We start from the raw sequence: 20,719 nt of genomic DNA on the forward strand, positions 1-20,719 counted from the left end.
TAAATAAAAACACATGCCACCGCCTCTCATCCTTCAGTCTCCTTACTGATAGTTTATGGAGCAAAAATTTAGTAGATATGGAAGATATATATAGAAATATAGTAAGATACAGTATGCGGAGTGAAGTCGATCATGCCATTTGTATCAAAAATTATGATTGGTAGTACATAGTATACTTTATGGAACCGACACATGCGCAGTTGCCAGCCACTTCTTTTCACTTGACAGTGGGGAGCTTCACCGGCAGGACGTAGCACATGGGAGGATCACGCTATTCCCACCAGTTCCCTTCCGCCCCGACCGACCAGAGGAGGCGCTAGTGCAGTGACCAGGACACAAATCCGGCTTCCCACCTGCAGACACAGCCAATCGTGCTTATACGGACGCCTGACCAAGCCGGAGGTAACACGGGAGCGCGAACCTGCGACCCTTGTGTTGGTAGACAGGGATCTACCGCTACACTACCCGGACGCCGCATCACATAGAATATTTCTGGACAGTAACAACAAAAACTGATTACAAAATAATTGATGTAAGCAAAACTCTCTCTCTCTGTTCGCCTCCAGGTGACTGAGGTCAATCTGAACAACATGCTGTGTCCGGCTGTGTCTGACCCGTTCTATGGGCCTTGGTACCGTGTTTGGGCCACGGGTCACCAGACCCTGCTGACTCTCATCCACGGGAAGCTGCTCACCCTCCTCTCCCAACACACAGGCCCTGGTGTCTGCAGATACCTGTTGGACACCGTCCGCCTGCGCAGCAAAAAGGTCGACTGAACGTCCGCAAAGACCTTGCCTTTCACTCCAAATGCCTGCTCTTATATTGTGGATTTTTATCTTTTTTAAATGAGCATTTTAATGCATCTTTTAACCATCTGTTTTTACTGTAACCAGTGAACATTTCAGGGTCAATGAACCAATGTGTAATTATTTTAGTGTTATAGTTGGCTTTCATACATACAGTACTTGCATGCACAAACATAATAGAGACATTTTATTAAGTCAACATTGTGGAGCTGGCCAGAGCCGCCTTTGGGAATAGAATTTCCAGAATAAGTAAGTGAATTTGTGAGAAATAACTTTCTCAAGCTGCCTTTTTGTAAATGTACTGTTCTGAAGACAGAAATTTGGGCTAACCCAAACATCACTTCTGATCTGTAATTTGTTACACTTTCAGGTCTTTATGTGGTAGTTGCGCTAGTTCATAAGTTAGTGGGTAATGTTGCCATTTTATTTGTCTCCAGAACATTTTCAAACAGATTGTGATATGCGAGCCGTTGTGAAACGTATCACTTGTATATAGTTTGAAGAGTTGTGGTCCATTAGCCTATTTCACATCCCACCTAAAATCAGACATTTTGTGTCTAAAAGGCAGGAAGTAAAACAGGTGCAAGCAAGGCATTGATCAGAGCCCCGGGACTGGACCCATTTAGGTGTTCCAGTCCCGGGGCTCTAATCAATTTCTTGCTTGCACCTGTTTTACTTCCTGCCTTTTAGAGACAAAATGGCTGAATTGGGCGGGACGTGAAATAGGCGGAATAGCCATTTGTGATCACCTTGGTGTTGTCATGACTGAAAATATCAACTTGTCCCCACGTTGCCTACGCAGGTGTACAGGTTCAATAAGCATCACATTGTTAATAAGTGGCATCTCTTGCTTCCATCCAGCCCGTGAGGATCATTCAGATGATTATGATCATGGGACATGAGGATGTTTTGTGCTGAGATTCAAAGGGATGAACAAGGAGCCGTGTGCTATGTTTTGTATTATTTGTAACACTTTACAATAATGCTACATTAATTAGCATTACCTAACCCTGCAGTTAACGCTTATTGACTAAACCTTAGGGTTAGTTAACCCTAACCATTAACCAGCCTTAAATGATTCAATGTAAATTTGTACATACCGTAGTTCACATGAACACCATTAGTAAATGTTTACTAGACATATTGGTTAACTGTAATTAAGGGTTAATTAATGCTTATAACTAACCCTTAATGCACCCTTATTGTAAAGTGTTACATTTTTTTCTATCTAAAATTTATTAAAACAATGTTAAAATGTGACTTTTTAATGTCGGACATAAAATACAAATAAATAGAAACTTGTCTCCTATCAGCATTCGCATGGAATGGGCCAATCCTTCAGGCATTTGCCGTTTTCCCATGAGCTCAGGAGAGCTGCAGGTATCTTGTCCTCTGGTGAACTTGGAGAAATGGCCGATGCCACGCAGTTCTCTGCTAATAAGAAGGAACAGAGACACATCGTACTTGATAATCATTCAACTTCAGCCGGAAGCAGAACTCGCCATCTTCGGCTGCTCGGAGTCCTCTCTGAACTTCCCTACAGTGTTACTTTTTTTAAGGTCTCCTAGTGATCCTGGACCATATTCAATATGGTGTAAAGTAAACATCAATGCGTTGTTGGTATGAATATTATACATCGCCAAGCAAGCAACAAATTATATTCAAGTGTTTCGATGCGTGACTCGCCGACATAAATACCTTGTCAAGTGTTGCTTGACGGGACATTCTAAATCAGTCCAACAGTAATGAGTCACTATGTTTCATATATGGGGGGGGGTGGGTGGGGGGGGATTGCTTGCATGAAGTTAATTTGGGTCATTTATTGAATGCCCATTTTAAAGAAAGTATTATTTAGCATTGAAAATAACACTTCAATGGTGGTATCTCATTTCAAGTATGAGGGATGTGTGTGTTACTGTAGCATATACTGTATTTAACTATATGAAAAAAGGGACATTTTGTATTTTTATGGTTTCAAGTGTACTGTGCTGTATTGACAATAAAGGTGATTTCAGTTAGCCAGGGTCCTCATCAATTTCACATTAATTTCCCTCTTAAGGATTGAGTGCATGTGCGGGGGGGGGGGGGTCTAGTGGCCTAAAACAGACTGCTTATCATTGTAGACCAATTGAAAGGACTTTACGTCATGGCCCCTAAATTATTGCTCAAGCACCTAACAAATCAGTAACTAACCATATGTTGAGATATGAATAAATCTAATTAAAATAAGTTAACATACTAGTACCTGATTGTCTTTATACAAATTAAAAATCAAGTACTCTTAGATTTATTGTGCGGTACAATTTTTGCAAGTTGGATGTTCATCTATTTTCTAGCCTGGGCAGATGTTCAGAATATATTTTATAATTCTCATAAACATTCAACATATTTTGAAGCATTAATTATTGAAATCTCTTATCTATTGCTCTTTATTTAGCCCCAGGTAAAGTGGGGAATCACACTAGTAACCACAAAGGAATAGAACTACTCTGTACCTCCTTCAGCACGCTGGATAATCCTCTTAGCTTTACTAGTGATGACTAGGAATTAACTATAAGCTACTGAAATACCCAGACACCATCAGAGTGACTACATTTGTGCCAGACATTGTGTTGCTATCTGACAAAATAAGACAGATGGCGTTGGGTGTACTGTTCTCTGGAAAGATGGGATAGGGGAGTCCATTGAGCCTCTCTGCATGGCCTGTTAGTTGGGCGATAAAAATCACTAAAGGCTGTAGAGAGACCCTCAATATGATTGGATCATTAGCAGTAATATGTGTACTGCACATGCTGCTAGGACACAAGCTTGGGACGGAGGGTATCTGGGTAGTGTAGAGGGAAAAGCATTCATCGACCACCACGGAGACCCGGGTCCAGTTCCCGGCAGCGGTACTTCCAGCTTGGTCAGACATCCCTACAGAGACAATCGGCCGTGTCTGCGGGTGGGAAGCTGGTGGGGTATGAGTCCTGGTCGCGGCACTAGTGCCTCTGGTCGGTCGGGCCCTGTTCAGAGGGGGGGGGGAGGGGGGCGGGACCTCTAATTCTAAATAATCAAGGGGCAACCCAAATCTGTATTGGCCAGATTTGTTATCACATCCATCGTCTGCCATGCAAAATACATTTCCCAGTGCAAATTATTGTCATAACACCTTCTGCTGGCATCGGGGTGAAGATAGTGGATTACACACCTTGCAATCTCTTTTCTCACACCTACCACGAGCAGGACTTGTGTGAATGCAGAAACATACTGTGACTGTACTGTATGTGCAGGCTAGGATTTGTATTTGTATTTATTTATTGATTTATTTGAGGGACAGTGCACATTAATTAACATAACTGTAAACATGCCAGTGTTAGCCAAACGGCTAATTTTCAACTGATGTCCCTTGGCCAGAACTTAAGATAGCCATTAAAAGCAAGCATTAAAAACAAACACCAACAATAATACACACAAGCAAATAAAAATGTAAGTAAAAATAACATGTAGCAGGCCAAAGCAATTGGCACCATGCAAGTTAAAAAAGACTATACAGGCAGACAGACCAGCACAGACAGTTAAAACACTTGTACCCTCCTAGTCCATCTGATGGACTTTTCCTGCATTCGCGTATGGGCCGTTTCGGCATTTTTTGAGTATATGGTCTTAAACTAAGGCTACCGGTAGGTATTTTTTGGGGGGTATTTGACAAAAATCAATCATAGTTATCAAATTTATACGATCCTAAGACCTATTTTCAAAAATACTCCTCAATCTCGCGTTGGTCCATCTGATGGACCCATTGACTTCCATTGAAACCACTCTATTGGTACTCCCAGCAAATTTTCACAAAATTAATTTATTTCATTTATTTCAGCGGGCATCCTGGACCAAATACCTTGAACTTTGACCTTAATATCTAACCTTGGAGTTGGTAGAAATTTTGGGGGAGTTACATGGTCTCAAAGTCCATTGCATAGTTGTCCCATTGATTTCAATGTTAATTTTGCACAAAAAGAACATTTTTTTTTTACTTCCAGCAAATTTTTCAAAAAATCATTATTTCCTTGATGTTACACATCTCACCTTGACTCAAGCGGTTAAAATTGTAGTTTCTAATGTGTTTGCCTATTTCCCCATATTCCCCCAGTTTTGGCATAGCAATCAATTCCATACAGTTTACATGAAATGTAAAAAAAAATGATTTCTATGCCAAAGATGGGAAAATATTATAAAACTGAATTTGACAGTCCACACTACTGATTTGAAGCCTTTAGACCAGGATAGATGCTGGACTAAAGCTCGTTTGTGTTTTTTGGGGAAAATGGCTGGTAGTCCAAAACATGCGCTTTTTGGATTTTTGGCTCAAAATATGAAAAAATACTATTTTTACAAAAAATCACAAAAAATACAAAAACCCACTGATGATGTCACAATGTCTGTGACATCATCAGTAATGTCATCAGTGACATATTATTGACAAAAAAGAATCTCATGACATCACTGATGATGTCATAGGCTAGTGATGTCATAGCTATTGTGACATCATGCCTGCGAATCTTTGATACTAGGCATCTTGCAGTGGTGACTTTTGTAAAACACCCCAACCTGCCCATAATATCAGACCCAAAGCCAGTTTGTCTTTATGGAAATGAAAAAAAAAATCACTTTTTTTTTTTTTATGTACTTTTTTTTTTTTACTGTACTTACTGTACACTGGCATTTGAGGGGTTAAAATTCGAATAGGTATGAAATGTTGGTATGAGGTATTAGGGAAGAAGTTACCAATGAATTATAAACAGCCAAAAATTTAAAAATTTAAATTAATATTTATAAATTAGTACAGTATTCCCGTTAAGGTCCATCAGATGGACCAACGCGAGTTTGAGGATTCCGCGCCTGCAGGGTACAAGGGTTAAAGCATGCCAACATTCTGATAAAACCATAAGCATGCTATGATCAAACAAAGACAAACAGGGACATACACAGGGATTTCAAAACAACAACAACAACAACAAAACAAAACTAGAACGACCGCAACGCGGACTTATGCCTCCGCCATTAGTTCATTCTTGAGTCCAAGTGGATGTTGGAGCCAAATTGGAAGAAATTGCATCAAGGCGTTTCTTTGCAGAATTGGATATTTGAGCCAAATGTGAAGAAATTTAGTCAACGTGTTACTGAGATATTGCGTTACCGAGCTTGAAAATGGCATTTGTTAGGTCACTGTGACCTTGACCTTTGACCTTTGATAACCAAAATGGAATCAGTTCATCCTTGAGCCTAAGTGAATGTTTAAGGCGAATCTGATGAAATTCCGTCCAGGCGTTCCTCAGATATCACGTTAACAAGGTTGAAAATGGCGTTTGAGAGGTCACAGTGACCTTGACCTTTGACCACCAAAATCTAATCAGATCATCCTTGAGCCTAATTGAATGTTTAAGGTGAATGTGATGAAATTCCGTCCAGGCGTTCCTCAGATATCGCGTTAACAAGCTTGAAAATGGCGTTGGAGAGTCACAGTGACCTTGACCTTTGACCTTTGACCACCAAAATCTAATCAGATCATCCTTGAGCCTAAGTGAATGTTTAAGGCGAATCTGATGAAATTCCGTCCAGGCGTTCCTCAGATATCGCGTTAACAAGCTTGAAAATGGCGTTCGAGAGGTCACAGTGACCTTGACCTTTGACCTTTGACCACCAAAATCTAATCAGATCATCCTTGAGCCTAAGTGAATGTTTAAGGCGAATCTGATGAAATTCCATCAAGGCGTTCCTCAGATATGGCGTTAACAAACATCCGTACGGACGGACGGACATCCGTACGGATGGACATCCGTACGGACGGCCGGCCGGCCGTACGTACGGACGGACAACCCGGATCCATAATGCCTTCGGCCTGGCTTCGCCGGCGGAGGCATAACAACAAGGATGAGTGCTACAACATCTTGGATATGGCATTGTTCTCAGAAAGTAAACAGGAGGCAGCTCCGCTGGGTTAAAAGAATGACAAAATTTGTGTTCATTAAACAGGGTTCCCAAACATTTTCCATTTCAAAATTCCATACTTTTCCAGACTCAAATTTGCAGACTTCTCTGTCAGACCATATGACATGAGTACACAAGGGTGTCACTTTGTGTTGAAAAGTGGTGGGGACATGTCCCCATTGTAAATGACACCTAGGTTTTGGGGTTGAGCCTCAGTGAAAGCTTGGACTTTGAGGAACTTCCCAAGCGAAGACTGAAAAGCTCTGACAGAAATGACTCGACCATGTCAGACTCAGTGGCTCAGAGTTTGATAGCTGCATGCATGCTAGTTTTGAGGTTGTGGGTTTGAGCCTCGATCAGTCAGTTAGAGAGTTTGGAAAGTGGACACCCAGTCAAAAGACATCTGAGAAAATCTGTCTTAAGAAGTGTGACATACAGTGGCTCAGAGTTTGATGGCTGCACAGCAGTATTGAGATTATGGGTTCAAGCTTCAAGCCGTTTTATGGACTAAAAAACGTCACCCCCACCAGCATGGGGGTGAGTAGATGACTAAATGAATGACAACATTTTCATTTTTAGGTGAACTGATCGTTTAAGGTTCGGGATGTCCTGTATTGGATTGGAAATGGCAAACATTTTCTTTTCAGTTGCTGTACACATGTACTGCTGAAGTTGAATCTCACAAAGCACAGGCAGCAGCTGACAAGGGTTGAGTTATCTCAGCTTCAGCTTGACACACTTGGCCAATGACACAAAGTCAGTGTGTGAAGTGAGGGGCGATGTGCTCCTCCACAAACATGTCCTGATAGAGAAAAGGCGATGATTAGGTTCAAACATTCCATAACACAAATATAATATAAGACAAAATAAAACAAATACGGATTACATGGAACAGAAGTGGAAACACACACACACACACACACACACGTATCTATGTGTGTATTAATCTGGCAGAGGCCTTGCAGGTACAGCTGGACAGAGGTTGAGATAAAGAGGAAGAAGAGTGATATGAGGCATGGGAAGTGGAAATAAACAAGGTTAGCGAGAGCAAATACATCTACTACATAGTTGAGTTATCACAAGGCAGGCAGGTGCTGTCAGTGGCCTATTCCTGTGAAAGAATGTTGAAGGTTAGATTGTTTTTCCTTCATGATCAATCTGAATTAGACGGTTAAAATGTCTGTTCTCATGCAGGTGTTACACTGTATTTGGTGACCCCTCAGATTCTGTGACCACAACTGTGGGGAAGAGTGTGCCAGTGAAGCACATGTATTGGAGGAAGCATGTGCTAGTCCAGGGGTTCCCACACTTTGTCATGCCAAGGCCCAACAAATAGCATTAGCCTTTGGCCGTGGCCCCCCATTTTGCAAAATGTCTTTAAAAACCCATTGACAATACTTTTGAAAATGTCAAAAATCACATCCATACAACCTCAGAATATATTTCCTTACTTTTATTAATGTAATAACCTAATAATTATATTTGTATCTCAAATCTTTTATTACTTCATATTCAATAGTTATTTTATTCAATATTTCTGTTCTCCATTATAAACATTGTTTCAGACTATTACCCACACCAGGGGGAAATGACAATGAATGTAATGACGTTTTCACTGGCAGGCAACTCGACAGATCGGTATGGCATTTCTTTTAATGTGGAAAGAAGGATTCAATTATATTTGTTAATACTACACTAAATATAATTATAAAATATACTAATAAATATATATTCTTTATTTATTATACTGTAGTAGTATACCTCTGCACTAATCTACAACTCTCCCCAGATCTGCAGAGGGGGTGGAGCAATGAGGGAGGGAGGAGGAAATGGGAGGGACATATATATCTATGTGGTGATGGGGGGGGGCCGGGGGGGAGAGGAAGAGGGAGAGGCAGGGCATATCCCAGAATCTGATGGTTCACCAAATACAGTGCAACCCAAATGCGAGTGCAGGGGGTGCTTGTTGCTGGCTACAGTACATTGTGGTCACATATTCTGATGGCTGCTGTCAGAAATGGTGAAATAATTATTTCCCCATAAGAAGCAATGCGGTCACACATTTTGGTGTAACACCTGCTATGATGATGCGAGAGTGCCAAAAGTCCCCAAAAGTGATTACCATCTTCTATTGGCTGATCTTTGATGGCAGGTGATGTCACCTTCTATAGTGCACAACAGTCAGAGCTCGTTTTCTACCCCAGTGTGTGACACATGAAAGAATATTTTGGTTACTTTTATCATGCCTGACAATAACCACACTGTTAACATACTGGATGTTTCAGAAGTAGGCATACGTTAACACAGCATATATTTTCTATCTTGTTTCCAGGTACACCTTTTACAGACTTACAGACTATTGCATGATGAATATTTTGTTTAAAAAGTTACGAATCATTATACACAGCTTTATTTTTCACAATTACAAAATGTAATACTTTGCCTACTTTTGAAACTGTATGTTGTGAGATGCTGACAAAGAAAAACACAACAATTTCTTTCCCTTTTCAGTTGGTTTTGTATTTTTTATTGAATAAATGATTTTAAAAGGTAATAACAATGTTTAAAACTACATTATCGTCTTCACAGCCATTGCTTACTGATAACCCATCTATGTTTCTTCACCTCCAACAATTTTTTTTCCTGTTTTTCTTTTTTTGGAGCCATACTATCATAATAAATGCCCATTTCAAGTCTCATCACACTAACAGCAATTCAATAGGGAAGGGTCTAGCTCTACACAGGGGATGTATTTAAATTCCCAGTTCATATTTTTCCATCAACATTTTCAAGTTACTAATGCAGAGAAAGATCCAAAAACAAAGGAAAAGAAATCAAAGTTGGTATGAGGAGTTACACCAGGTAACCCTCCCAGCCCATCAGGCCACTGCAACAGAAAAAATAAAATAAAAAATAAAATCCTTTTGTACAGCGACACGTCTTAGAACTCAGTGTCTCAAATATTCAGAACATAGAAAACCACTAAAATAATTTTGAAACTAGATCCAAAATATTCTTTTGAAAAGAATTTATTTTGATGTACAAAAACAGTCATTTTCTTTTTATGCATTTTTTTCATTTTCTTTTTTTTTTAATAAAAGTTCCAAACACAAGTTTATTGTAGTTCTTATTTCATTTGTCATTATCATTATTATTGATTCATTTATCCTTTTTATTATTAATATTCATCTATCAGTGCGATTGTATACCAGTGCAGCTACTGGGTCAGAGTAACGAAAACAGGCTTTTTTCATCTTTAATGGCATAAAAAATAAGGAAAATCCATCTTTTATATAAAGTATAACTGCTGGTCTTTAGGGAAAAACATTTATAAACCCATAAAGCTAGGAGGCACACCATGGGATTTTCATTTTTGTAAATTATAGCAATAATACTAATAATAATAAACAAAACAAGTAACAACAATAAGATTCACAACCATTTTTAACCATCCTTGATGCCACATAACGGCTTCACAGATGGGCTCAATGAAAACTCATTGAAAAAAAATGGTGTTGCTTCATAAGTCAAGACAGTTGAAAAATCGCACAAAAAAATAAAACACGGAAATAAAGAACATTTTGTCATTTGCAGGGGTGTTTTTTGGAAGGACAGGAAGCCAGGCCTGAAGAGCAGCATTTGGGCATGGCCGGTGGCATCTTTGGTTCAGTCGAACATACAAAGGTAACATGAGCTTGAGCATTCCACAACATCATGAGTGACCACACGAGGAATGCTGAGGCTGAACTCTAACCCTGGTATGGAACCAAAAGACATATCTGTTACAACAAGAAGTGCCTTTCCATAACATCCTATGAGGTATCAATACTTCAAACGGTTATCAATACAGAAGCAGGACTGTAGTCTGCGTGTTCGCAGTGAAACATGATTAAACGCGTTCCATTACATGGGATGCTTCGATGAAATTGAGATCGGGAGAGCTGGGTGGGGGCAGGGGTGGCAAAAACTTGGAACTAATTTGAATACCGATTTGTGTGTTGCCACACTTTTGAGAAAATGCTTCAGATTGTTTGGGAGAGGCTTTCAAAGCAAACGCTGAGTGAAAACCTTTTCCGCCGGGTAACAAATCAAGCCTCGACTCGTCATTGGACGGGCTCAAACTAATGACTGGGCAGCTAGCGGCAAACCGCGAGTGTGCCCTGAAGAGCAGCACCCGATCTTGCAGAACCTCTTGTATCTTTAGGAAGGCAAAAACCACTTTCACTGCCACCATCTAGTAAACAACAGACATTACCACCTCGACGAACTCGGCCATGAGGTTGGGCCACAGTGTAGGGGGGTAATTGAGGAAGGGAGGTTATGTGTGACTTCTTGTCCTTTCAAACCTGCAGGGGGTGTCGACTTGCACTGGTAGGAAAAAAAACACCTGTTGAACAGATCTGCATATATCAAGGATATTAAAGGTAACACATGTAGGATTTTCTCTGCATACGTCATTGTCAAATTGCGTTAACGGCCATTAACAATACATTCCATAGCCCCTATGAGCTTCCTTTTACTGTTGATTGACTTAGAATATCTACCAGATGTTTTTCCCATGGGGAATGGAGCCCACAAATCACCCAAACTGGACTAAATCAAAGTGTACAGAGATTGTTGGGGCTACCGTTTGTATCCGTGACAGTCGCACACTTTGATAGTATCAGAATGCGTCGTCATGACAAGATTCGACAGCAACATATTCAAGAGAAAATCTTACATGCAGCATCTTTAAGTATGATATGATCAATGAGTCCGCATGACCAGTCACATAAGCTGTGACCACCACCCCAACATGAGGTCCGATAGCACCATATTTGTCTTTTAAATCTCTTAATGGTTAAGAGTGTCTAAGCCATAGATCAAGCATATCATGGATAAAACCATAGGTCTCATAATCATACATACATGCAACAAAATGCATTGCATGTGTATACAAAGACATTTATGTAAAAGAGCATGGTCAATTTGGTTTTGCAGCAGAAGAATTCAGGTTGTGCTGTATTAAAATGGACCAGAATATGAATGCCTGACTATTCCACTTAGGAAAGGTTTACTCAAAGCACACAATTGACCAAAAACACCACACCAAATTGTCTTTCCCCTAATTTAAGTATTTGGCGCAACGTAACAGTGTTAGCATATTTCCTTACAACGGGTTTACTAAGTCTGTTTTAACTTGAGCTTTACAAAAAATGTGAGGAAACGGGAGAACGAAAGCATAGAACGCCGCAAACACACTGGATCCGAAAGCGGCGCGGCATGTCAATTGAGCTGGAGCAGGAGCCTGGCCGTTCACACCAGATGCACTTTGTTTGACTCTGCGCTGCTCACTACTTGTAACACACTTCCTGCCCGTCTTGACACAATCGCTAGAGACTCGCACAAAAAATAGACCAAACACTGAAACTATCGCCGCGGCCGGTCTAATCTGTGAACAGGGGCGCCGAAATTAAACTCGACTGCACTTCCAGACGTCTCCGCATCGCTTCAGCGTCTGGTGTGTTTGCACCGTAAAAAAATCTCCATATGCCTACCAAACTGTTAATAGCATTAGTGTGAAGAAAACCCTCTTTTGGGCCTTTCCTACCCTGTGGGTGGGTGAGGATGACATTAGAAAACAGCAGAGTTATGGGATAGGGGAACACTCACAGCATCATGTACTGGTCCATAATTTATTAAATCATTCGTTTAAAGGCAACACAACTTAAATCTGGGTCATTTCGGGTTACTGTGGATGGAGTGCCAAAAGCCCTTTGACATTTTGCATAAAAGAAAAATAACCTGTCAGTTAGTAAAGGCTGTTACAAAAGATGTCGGTCAAGTACAAGAACCTCTCAAAAATCCCAGTCAACAAAACTAAAAGCAGACTCTTAAGGGTGGATCACATGAAAGATTCCAACAACCCAAACATTGTGGGGAAAAAGAAAACCAACTAGCCCAGTGTATGTGTGTGTGCATGAATGGGATGGGACATGGCTTCTTTAGTCCTTACAAAGCCCTGGTTTTTGACTTGTAGCTCTCAGCTCTAAGCAGCCAGGTCTCTCGCTAATTCCATTCTTTGTTTGCTCTAACCTGCTGCCTAACAGCTGACAAAACAGACCACAAATCACTACATTTCCTCTCTGCCACACAGACACAGGGATCAACTGCTCCTCAATGAAGAGCAGAGCGGTGGAAAAGAACGGCGCTTGTGCGGTTTCAACAACAAAATCCATGAGCCGCAGGATTCAAACAGCACATTGACCTGCAGTACTGAAACCAAACGTCGCAGAGACATTTTCATGTCACATGGTAATAGATTACTTCTTTGTGCATCAAGTGGTATTCTGTCTTCATCCAAAATGCCAGCTTAGATGTATGATACACGTGTAGACAAAATGAACACAGTGAGTGTATGTTAATACCATAATGCTTAGCTCTCATCTGGAACGGATACTCTCAAGTTGAGAAAGGCAAGACGAGGTCTTAACGACAGAGGGAGGTACGATAAGAGGGCATCCAACGCGTGACTGAAACTGCCATGTTCAACAAGTCTTCAGTGGCGTAGCAATGCAGCCCTGCCTAAGGCCGGCTGGTGTAAGTACGCTTTCACACTTTGAAGACCCAATGGAGGGTTATCAATTCAATGGCACTGAAAGCAAGCAAACCCTTCAAGCCAAGCAACCAACTACTGTTACAAAGCGTGGATTATAAAGAGAATATGGCTTTTAAGTAGTTACAGCATGTCCCTGTCAAGACTCCCTGCCAGTAAACTCAGAAAAGCAACAGACGCAGTAAATGAAAATGTAAGCTTTCTCCACACACGAGAAATTATTTCTGTGGACCTGCAGCAAAGCCTGCTCCCCCCTCCTCAAAGAACGCGGGCATGTTTACGCCCTAACTGTGTTTTACACATGATTAACAGATCACCAGCTGCGACATGATTATCTTGAGACAAAATGGCTTCCTCCGCAATGATCTCATATTTGAAAGCATTAAAAAAATAAAAAATAAAATAGAAGGAAAATAGCGGTTTAATTTTGTTCATTTAAAAGGATCCCCGTTAGTTGCCGGCAAGACGGCCGCTAGTCTTCCTGGGGTCCAGCTGTAAGCTCGGGGGGCAGGGAATGTTGGGAGTATTCCCAACATTGCTGCAGGGAATCTTTAGGCATGATCCAATTTCAAATTTCGGGTGCTTTCACACTGGCGCTCAGGTACCGTTCCCGAGCACACTTGTCCCAAAATTGACCCCAGTTTCGGAACAGTTGATCAGTGTGAACGCTGCGTTCCGTTCCTCGCCCGGGCGCGCAACAGGGAACCGTGACAGGATCCACTTGAAAAGGTGCTCTGGGGAGCGCTTTGGCGAGCCCGGGCACGGAACACTTGCGAGTGTGAAAGCCAACCGTTCCGAACCACATGGACAACACACGGAGCAAGGATACACTGCAGGCATAGATGATGCAACTGCACTCTGTTTCGTTTCCGAGCACAGAAGAAATGTTGTAATGTGAAAGCTGACCAGTGGGGGAGAGGGGAGGGGTGCGGAATGTTCCCAGTGAGAAAGCACCCTTACTCTAGCGGTTTTCATCTTCTGGCAGACCAAGCCCTCTATCCACACACAGAAAAGCACACACATGATTGTGAGCTCAAACACACTGCCAGCAAATGCTGATCGAGTGGCATCACAACCCTACAATCTATACTTTGAAGTATACAGATCCCAATATCTAATTTTCAACTACGACTCTACAACACTTTACAAGGCCAAAACGCCCTCAACAGTCAATCCATTTTTTGAGAGGAAAAGACAGCCTTTTAGAACTGCAGTTGCCTTGCTACATGGTATACAGAATGTCTGGCTATTAAGATACAGAAAAGAAACAAATTCCCCCAATAAATGTAAAACTGTAGCAAAGCCTAAACAATATAAGCGCAAGATTAATCCACCATAAGAGACTTCCTTCCATCCACAGAAATCAAAAACCTGATTAGGTTTGCTGGAAAGACTAGTTAAATTTTCAAAAATAAGAATGAAAGGGGTTAGATATAGGTATATAATGCTGCAAAAACTTAACTGCAGGCAAATAAAAGGAAAAATGTTGATTTCTTGCCATAATCAAATGATGCTCTGTTGCCACCCGTTGCCATGTTAACGTCCGGGAGACGGCCAGCATGGCAACGGAAACTATCATCATAAAATGGTACAGTAGTAGAAATAGCTAGACCAGGAGGGGGCAGGCTCTCCTGGGAAAAGGTCCGCGGAGAGGTCCAATGATTGGTCATGCGGCTCGCTGTCAGGAATAATGGTTGTAGGGTGGTAGAGGGTGCCCAATGCCGTTCTGGTAGTGATGGTGCTGGCGGTGGGCGATGTACTCTGCATAACCCATTGTCATCTTCTCGCTACGGTACCTAAGAAGTGAAGAAAGCCGAGTCAGTAAAGGCTAGTTGACCCTCGTGCAGCTAGCACTAAGGAAGCTATGATCAGCCTCAGTCAGCAGTTAAACACACAACCACACCTACTGTGATCTGGTCTTAGAGGAGCCAGCATCAGTCAGAACAACAATTAGTTGGATGGAGGCTCAACATTGAGCTCTGTTGTTTCACTGTGAGGCTAGCGATGAGACTTGAGATCTCACAAATTGACTTGCTTATCTTTCTTGCCAAATACCTGCATTTGCTCTTTTTTTTGCACAGGGTGAACTTAATTGCTAGCAAAGTGATCGCAAATTTTATTTTATTTTTCTCCATTTTTGAAAAAGTGCAGACTGATGGAGCAACAAATGTCACAAAAAGTGGTTTGATAAACTTGAGGTGGAAGTTGCTTTTTTATTTGCACAACAAATTACTGAAAGAAAGGTGAAAGGAATATTCATGATCTTAATGTTCTTTCAATAAAGTTAAACATGGCCTATTTTGTCACCATTTTGTTGGGCCGGGGGGATGCATTTTTTTCTTCCTCCAAAGTGGGGCATGTTTGAGTTTAAGAACCACTGAGCTAACTGAACAGCAAGTTAACCGATTACACAACAGTGAGTATCATTCAAATTAATTTTAAAGCCGCTGACAAGGCAATTCTGTGATTTTCAGGTAAATATGTAATTTGTAGTCTTGAATGGATATAAAAACTGTATACAAAATATGAAAATTCAATCATACTCTGATCTTTCAAAAATAATCAATTTGCATTTGTTGGCAGTTTGAAAAAGTAGAGGTAAAGTGGGCGGAGTTATCTCAGGAGATTGCCGACATCAGCAATCTCCAACCAATCCTAATTAGGAGAAAGCTGGCATCATATGGGTATGCAGCATGGACATAACACCCCCTCTCTCTAGGCCAGGGGTATTAAATTACAATTCAAAGAGGTCCAGTTAGAGAAACGCAACTAGGGCTGGGTATTGGTTCAAATTTCAAGAGTCGATTTGATTCCGATTCACAAGGTTCCGAATCAATTAATCCCGATTCGATTCGATTCCGATTCGATTAATTTCAATATCGATTTGGTTAGTGATACTAAAACATGTTTTTTGAGCTGTAACCTGAATTACATGACTGTCCAGTTATGTAACTTTTTTGCGCCAAGGACCGGTAGATACATGGGGGGAAAAGTTGCGGACCGGTTGTCAATTTTAATGGTTTTAGTTACACATATATTTACTCACCAGGTGGTGACAAAGGGTAAATAACAGCCTTTTCATCTGTCAATAAAGACACTTTCACAATTATGCACAGTGATTTGATTTCAGCCTATATCATTTCTAAAAGTAGATATTAATGATCAAACATTTCCATTTATGTAGCCTACAGTATTTATGTTTTTGTTTCAACTACAAACATAAATAAGTCAACTTGAAACTATGTTTCAACTACCACACACAGCCTATAATATTATAGCCTATGTTTATTAAACTTTTTTTTTTTTTTTTAATTAAAAAAAAAATCGATCTCTGGACATATGAATTGATATCAAAGGATTAAAATAAAAATCGATTCAAAATCGGAGAATCGATTTTTTTAACCCACCCCTAAACGCAACGTCTAACTTTTGTGCCATATATATTGAAGTAGCCTAATAGTTCTATCAACATCTACATGTAGTCAACAATTGACTGTTAAATCAAATAAAGTAATTCAGTATTTCGACCATGTTTATTTTCAGAAAAAATATATTTTCAAGAAAATATATATATATATTTTCACGTTTAACTGGTATTACGTGCTTTAATAATAAATACACTGTCTTTTCTCTTTCAAGTAAAATAAGGGCTGTATTGAAAAAGTAAAATACATAGAGAGCTTAATTTGAGAATTTTTTTATAAAAAGTGTACTGTAAGTTCCCTTTTTCTTCTTTTAGTTAACTGCACTTGACATTTTAACAGTCTCAACCAAAACTATCTGAGCACAGTTTAACAATTCCCCCACTTTCACTTGTTCAATGAGAGAAGTGTAGCCCAGCTGGACCAGCCTGGTAGACCCATCCTGATAACGGTATCTTCAGTGGGCGGGAGTACTTGTCTTGACAGACAACTTCTTCAGCCAATCAGTGTCGCCACATGCAGTCCAAAATAATCCATCCATCTCAGAAGAACGACGAAAAAATATTTTACGGCGATAAACTCCGCTGGTAGTAGTGTTCGTGTTTAATTGTTGTTATTGAGTTTATTTCTGCAAGAACTGCACTTATGGCTGTGTTTTCCTCATTGATCTTTCTGGAAATGGGAGACGCCATTATTGTTCTTGCAGCAGTTGAGCGGCGGCCCTGATTGGCTGAGTAGCACCACATGGGTTGCCAGTGGCGACCGTGATTTTCTGAGTAGCATCGCATGCGATTATCAATGCATGCAATTGGTCTGTGATGTCTGTGAGGCTGGTGAAGTAGTACCGTGAAGTCTAGAAACGCTGCGCCAGTTGAAATTGAAACGCTCCGTCAAACTTTAATAATTCTCAATGATTTATCAGTTATATGTCTGGGTCCGCATAGGACAGCGTCTGGGTCCGGACCCGGACCGCCATTTGGTGATGCCTGCTCTAGGCTATCTATAAAATCCTCCCTGTTGCCAGGTGCTGCAGAGGGAGTGTTATGTCCATGCTGCATCCCTGCTCATCAGGTGCAATGAGGGTCCTCACAACACTGGACAGGTAGCTAGAACATGATGTGACCACACCCCCCAGTCCTGAGAAACGATCTGAGCAGCCAGATTGGCTGTTTTTGAGCTCCGTTTTCTAATATTTGTGAGCATTTCTTTAAACTCATATTTGGGGGGGGGCAATTAAAGGAAGGCTTCGCCGATTATCAACCTGCTTTGTATCATTATGTTGGTAATATATGCAGATGAGCAGCCTTTACCTTCTCTTCATGTTCTCCTGCACCAAGAGCTCTGCAGTTAAACTGCTCTCACACGGAAGGGCCTGGAATAAACTGTTTATTCCAGGCTCTTCCGTATGAGAATGTCCAGATTTACAAAAAATGCGTAATTCTGGACACAGAAGTGAACAGCTGTTCTGCTCGAGGGCGGCTGTTCCAACTACAGATTGTTTCTTTTTATTTATTCTGTATGTGCATATCCATGGAGAATCACATTGAGAGCCTTAACGAGTGTTACCAGTTGGCGGGCTGAGTTTCTGCAGGCAGACGAATGTGGATTTCTCGATGAAGAAAACATACACACAAGGTAAGCACTGTCCATCTGCATATATTACCCAGATTATAATGATACAAAGCGGATATAAAATCGGCAAAGCCTTCCTCCAATGTGATGGTCAGCTGTGATATCCTATACAAAAATGAGATATTTGATATCTGGGTTGCCAGAGGCTTTAACATTAGCATTGTCCCCTAACCATTACCAGATGGAGTGCTGAGTCACTTGAGAAGAGACTTTTCACTTTTGGAGCCTTCATTCAGCCTGATTGAATTAAAACCATTTGCAGACCTGCCAACCTTGGGGAAAAGGTTTGAGTACGACACACGGGCGCCGCGGTGTCACACCGCATCATATGGCGCGGTACTGCAGCATCAGTGTGTGTATATATACACATACATATGTACATATATATATATAAATATTAGGGATGCACGATATATCGGCAATCATATCGGTATCGGCCGATGTTAGTCATTTTTTAACATATCGGTCATATCGGTATCGGTCAGATGTTGCAATGTTAATATCGGTTATCATTATCAGCCAAATTCTTCACATTGATATGAAATAATGCAGTAAATCTATGATTTATGGGCTTTTCCAAAGGCTTTGCAAATATAGAAATGCATAACTTTTTCAAATTCAGTGTTAACATGTGTTTTTCAGTATGTACAAAATGTGATGATCATAAAAATGTGGTTTTATACAGATCATATCGACATCGGTAAATATCGGTTATCGGCCATAACAGCAATGTTAATATCGGTTATCGGCATCGGCCAAAATTTTCATATCGGTGCATCCCTAATAAATATATATAACACACACCATATTTATACTGTATATATATACCATATATATATATATATATATATATATATATATATATATATATATATAATTATATATATATATACACACACACATTTGTTTTTTGTTTTTCTTTTGACAATGTCAATGCCTATTTTAATCACCCACTTTCACTCTTTTGCATGAATTCATGTTGCTTAAATGCCTTGTAGTTGAATTCAAGGATCCTCTTTCACTTGAGCAAGCTGATCCTGCCCTGCTTTTGAGCACTGACCAACCATGTATTTAAACAATGAATGCTTGCTATGCTGATACCACTTACAGTATATTCATCATGCACAGCCATCTTTAATTAGATCAAGGATAGCTCATAGTGTTACAGTTAGGGCTGGGTTAAAAAAAACCTCGATTCTCCGATTTTTATTTTAATCCTTTGATATCGATTCATATGTCCAGAGATCGATTTTTTTGTTATTCAAAAAATATATATACCGTATATATATATATTTTTTTAAATAGACATAGGCTATAATATTATAGGCTGTGTGTGGTAGTTGAAACATAGTTTCAAGTTGACGTTTATTTATGTTTGTAGTACAAACATAAATACTGTAGGCTACATAAATGGAAATGTTTGATCATTAATATTTACTTTTAGAAATTATATAGGCTGAAATCAAATCACTGTGCATAATTGTGAAAGTATCTTTATTGACAGATGAAAAGGCTGTTATTTACCCTTCGTCACCACCTGGTGAGTATGTGTAACTAAAACCATTCAAATTGACAACCGGTCTGCAACTTTTTTTCCCATGTATCTACCTTCCTTGGCGCAAAAAAGGTTGGGAACCCCTGTGTTACATAACTGGACACTCATGTAATTCAGGTTACAGCTCAAAAAACAGGTTTTAGTATCACTAACCAAATCGATATTGAAATTAATCGAATCGGGATTAATAGATTCGGAACCTTGTGAATCGGAATCGAATCGATTCTTGAAATTTGAACCAATACCCAGCCCTAGTTACAGTATTAAAGCTTTTACATGGTACGCCTGATCTGATATAACTTAACGTTATATTTGCAACCAGATACAACAGCCTTATGACTCAATAACGTGACGCCCTCTTGGCAAAAGTCTGCACTCCGACTGAGCGCATTGCCCTTAATTGCCTGGTGAAAAAAGTGTGCTCGTCACAAAATGAAAACACTGGTTTGACTTGAGGGCATGTAATTATGTTATGATCACATTCGCTAACCTGACGCTCACGTTTCAACACGTCGGGATGTTTGGCCAAGTTGGACACGTTGCTCCGTTCGCCTGCGTAGTTTTGAAACACCGTTTACAGACGGGCTGTTGTGTCCGTGCCCGTGGGCTCGCCCTAACAGTAAGCAAAGTCGTTCCATATTTCGCTCTGTGCATCTGCGTTATCAACAAGCTGTGGACGTTTGTGAAGACCGCAGCAGCCATGTTTGAGAGGGCAGAAAAAAACAACTGTTTTACACGCCCA

General features: G+C 40.4%; 2 protein-coding genes across 2 annotated transcripts in view; one reads left to right on the forward strand and one right to left on the reverse strand.

The window, feature by feature from the left end:
• Positions 1–1,392, forward strand: part of tmem164 (transmembrane protein 164) — a 44,107-nt gene extending 42,715 nt beyond the window's left edge. Inside the window, exon 6 of the mRNA XM_083642054.1 lies at positions 567–1,392. Coding sequence (XP_083498180.1) covers positions 567–776 — 210 coding nt within the window. The 3' untranslated portion in view covers positions 777–1,392. The remainder of the gene's footprint in view (positions 1–566) is intronic.
• A 7,898-nt stretch (positions 1,393–9,290) lies between these two features.
• The window catches only part of ammecr1 (AMMECR nuclear protein 1), a gene marked incomplete at its 5' end in the record, with an annotated part of 63,317 nt that continues 51,888 nt past the window's right edge, over positions 9,291–20,719 (reverse strand). Inside the window, one exon of the mRNA XM_083643120.1 lies at positions 9,291–15,164. Within this exon, the coding sequence (XP_083499246.1) occupies positions 15,050–15,164 (115 nt within the window). The 3' untranslated portion in view covers positions 9,291–15,049. The remainder of the gene's footprint in view (positions 15,165–20,719) is intronic.

The sequence above is a fragment of the Poromitra crassiceps genome (genome assembly GCF_964638095.1).
Source record: "Poromitra crassiceps genome assembly, chromosome: 1".
Lineage (NCBI taxonomy): Eukaryota > Metazoa > Chordata > Actinopteri > Beryciformes > Melamphaidae > Poromitra > Poromitra crassiceps.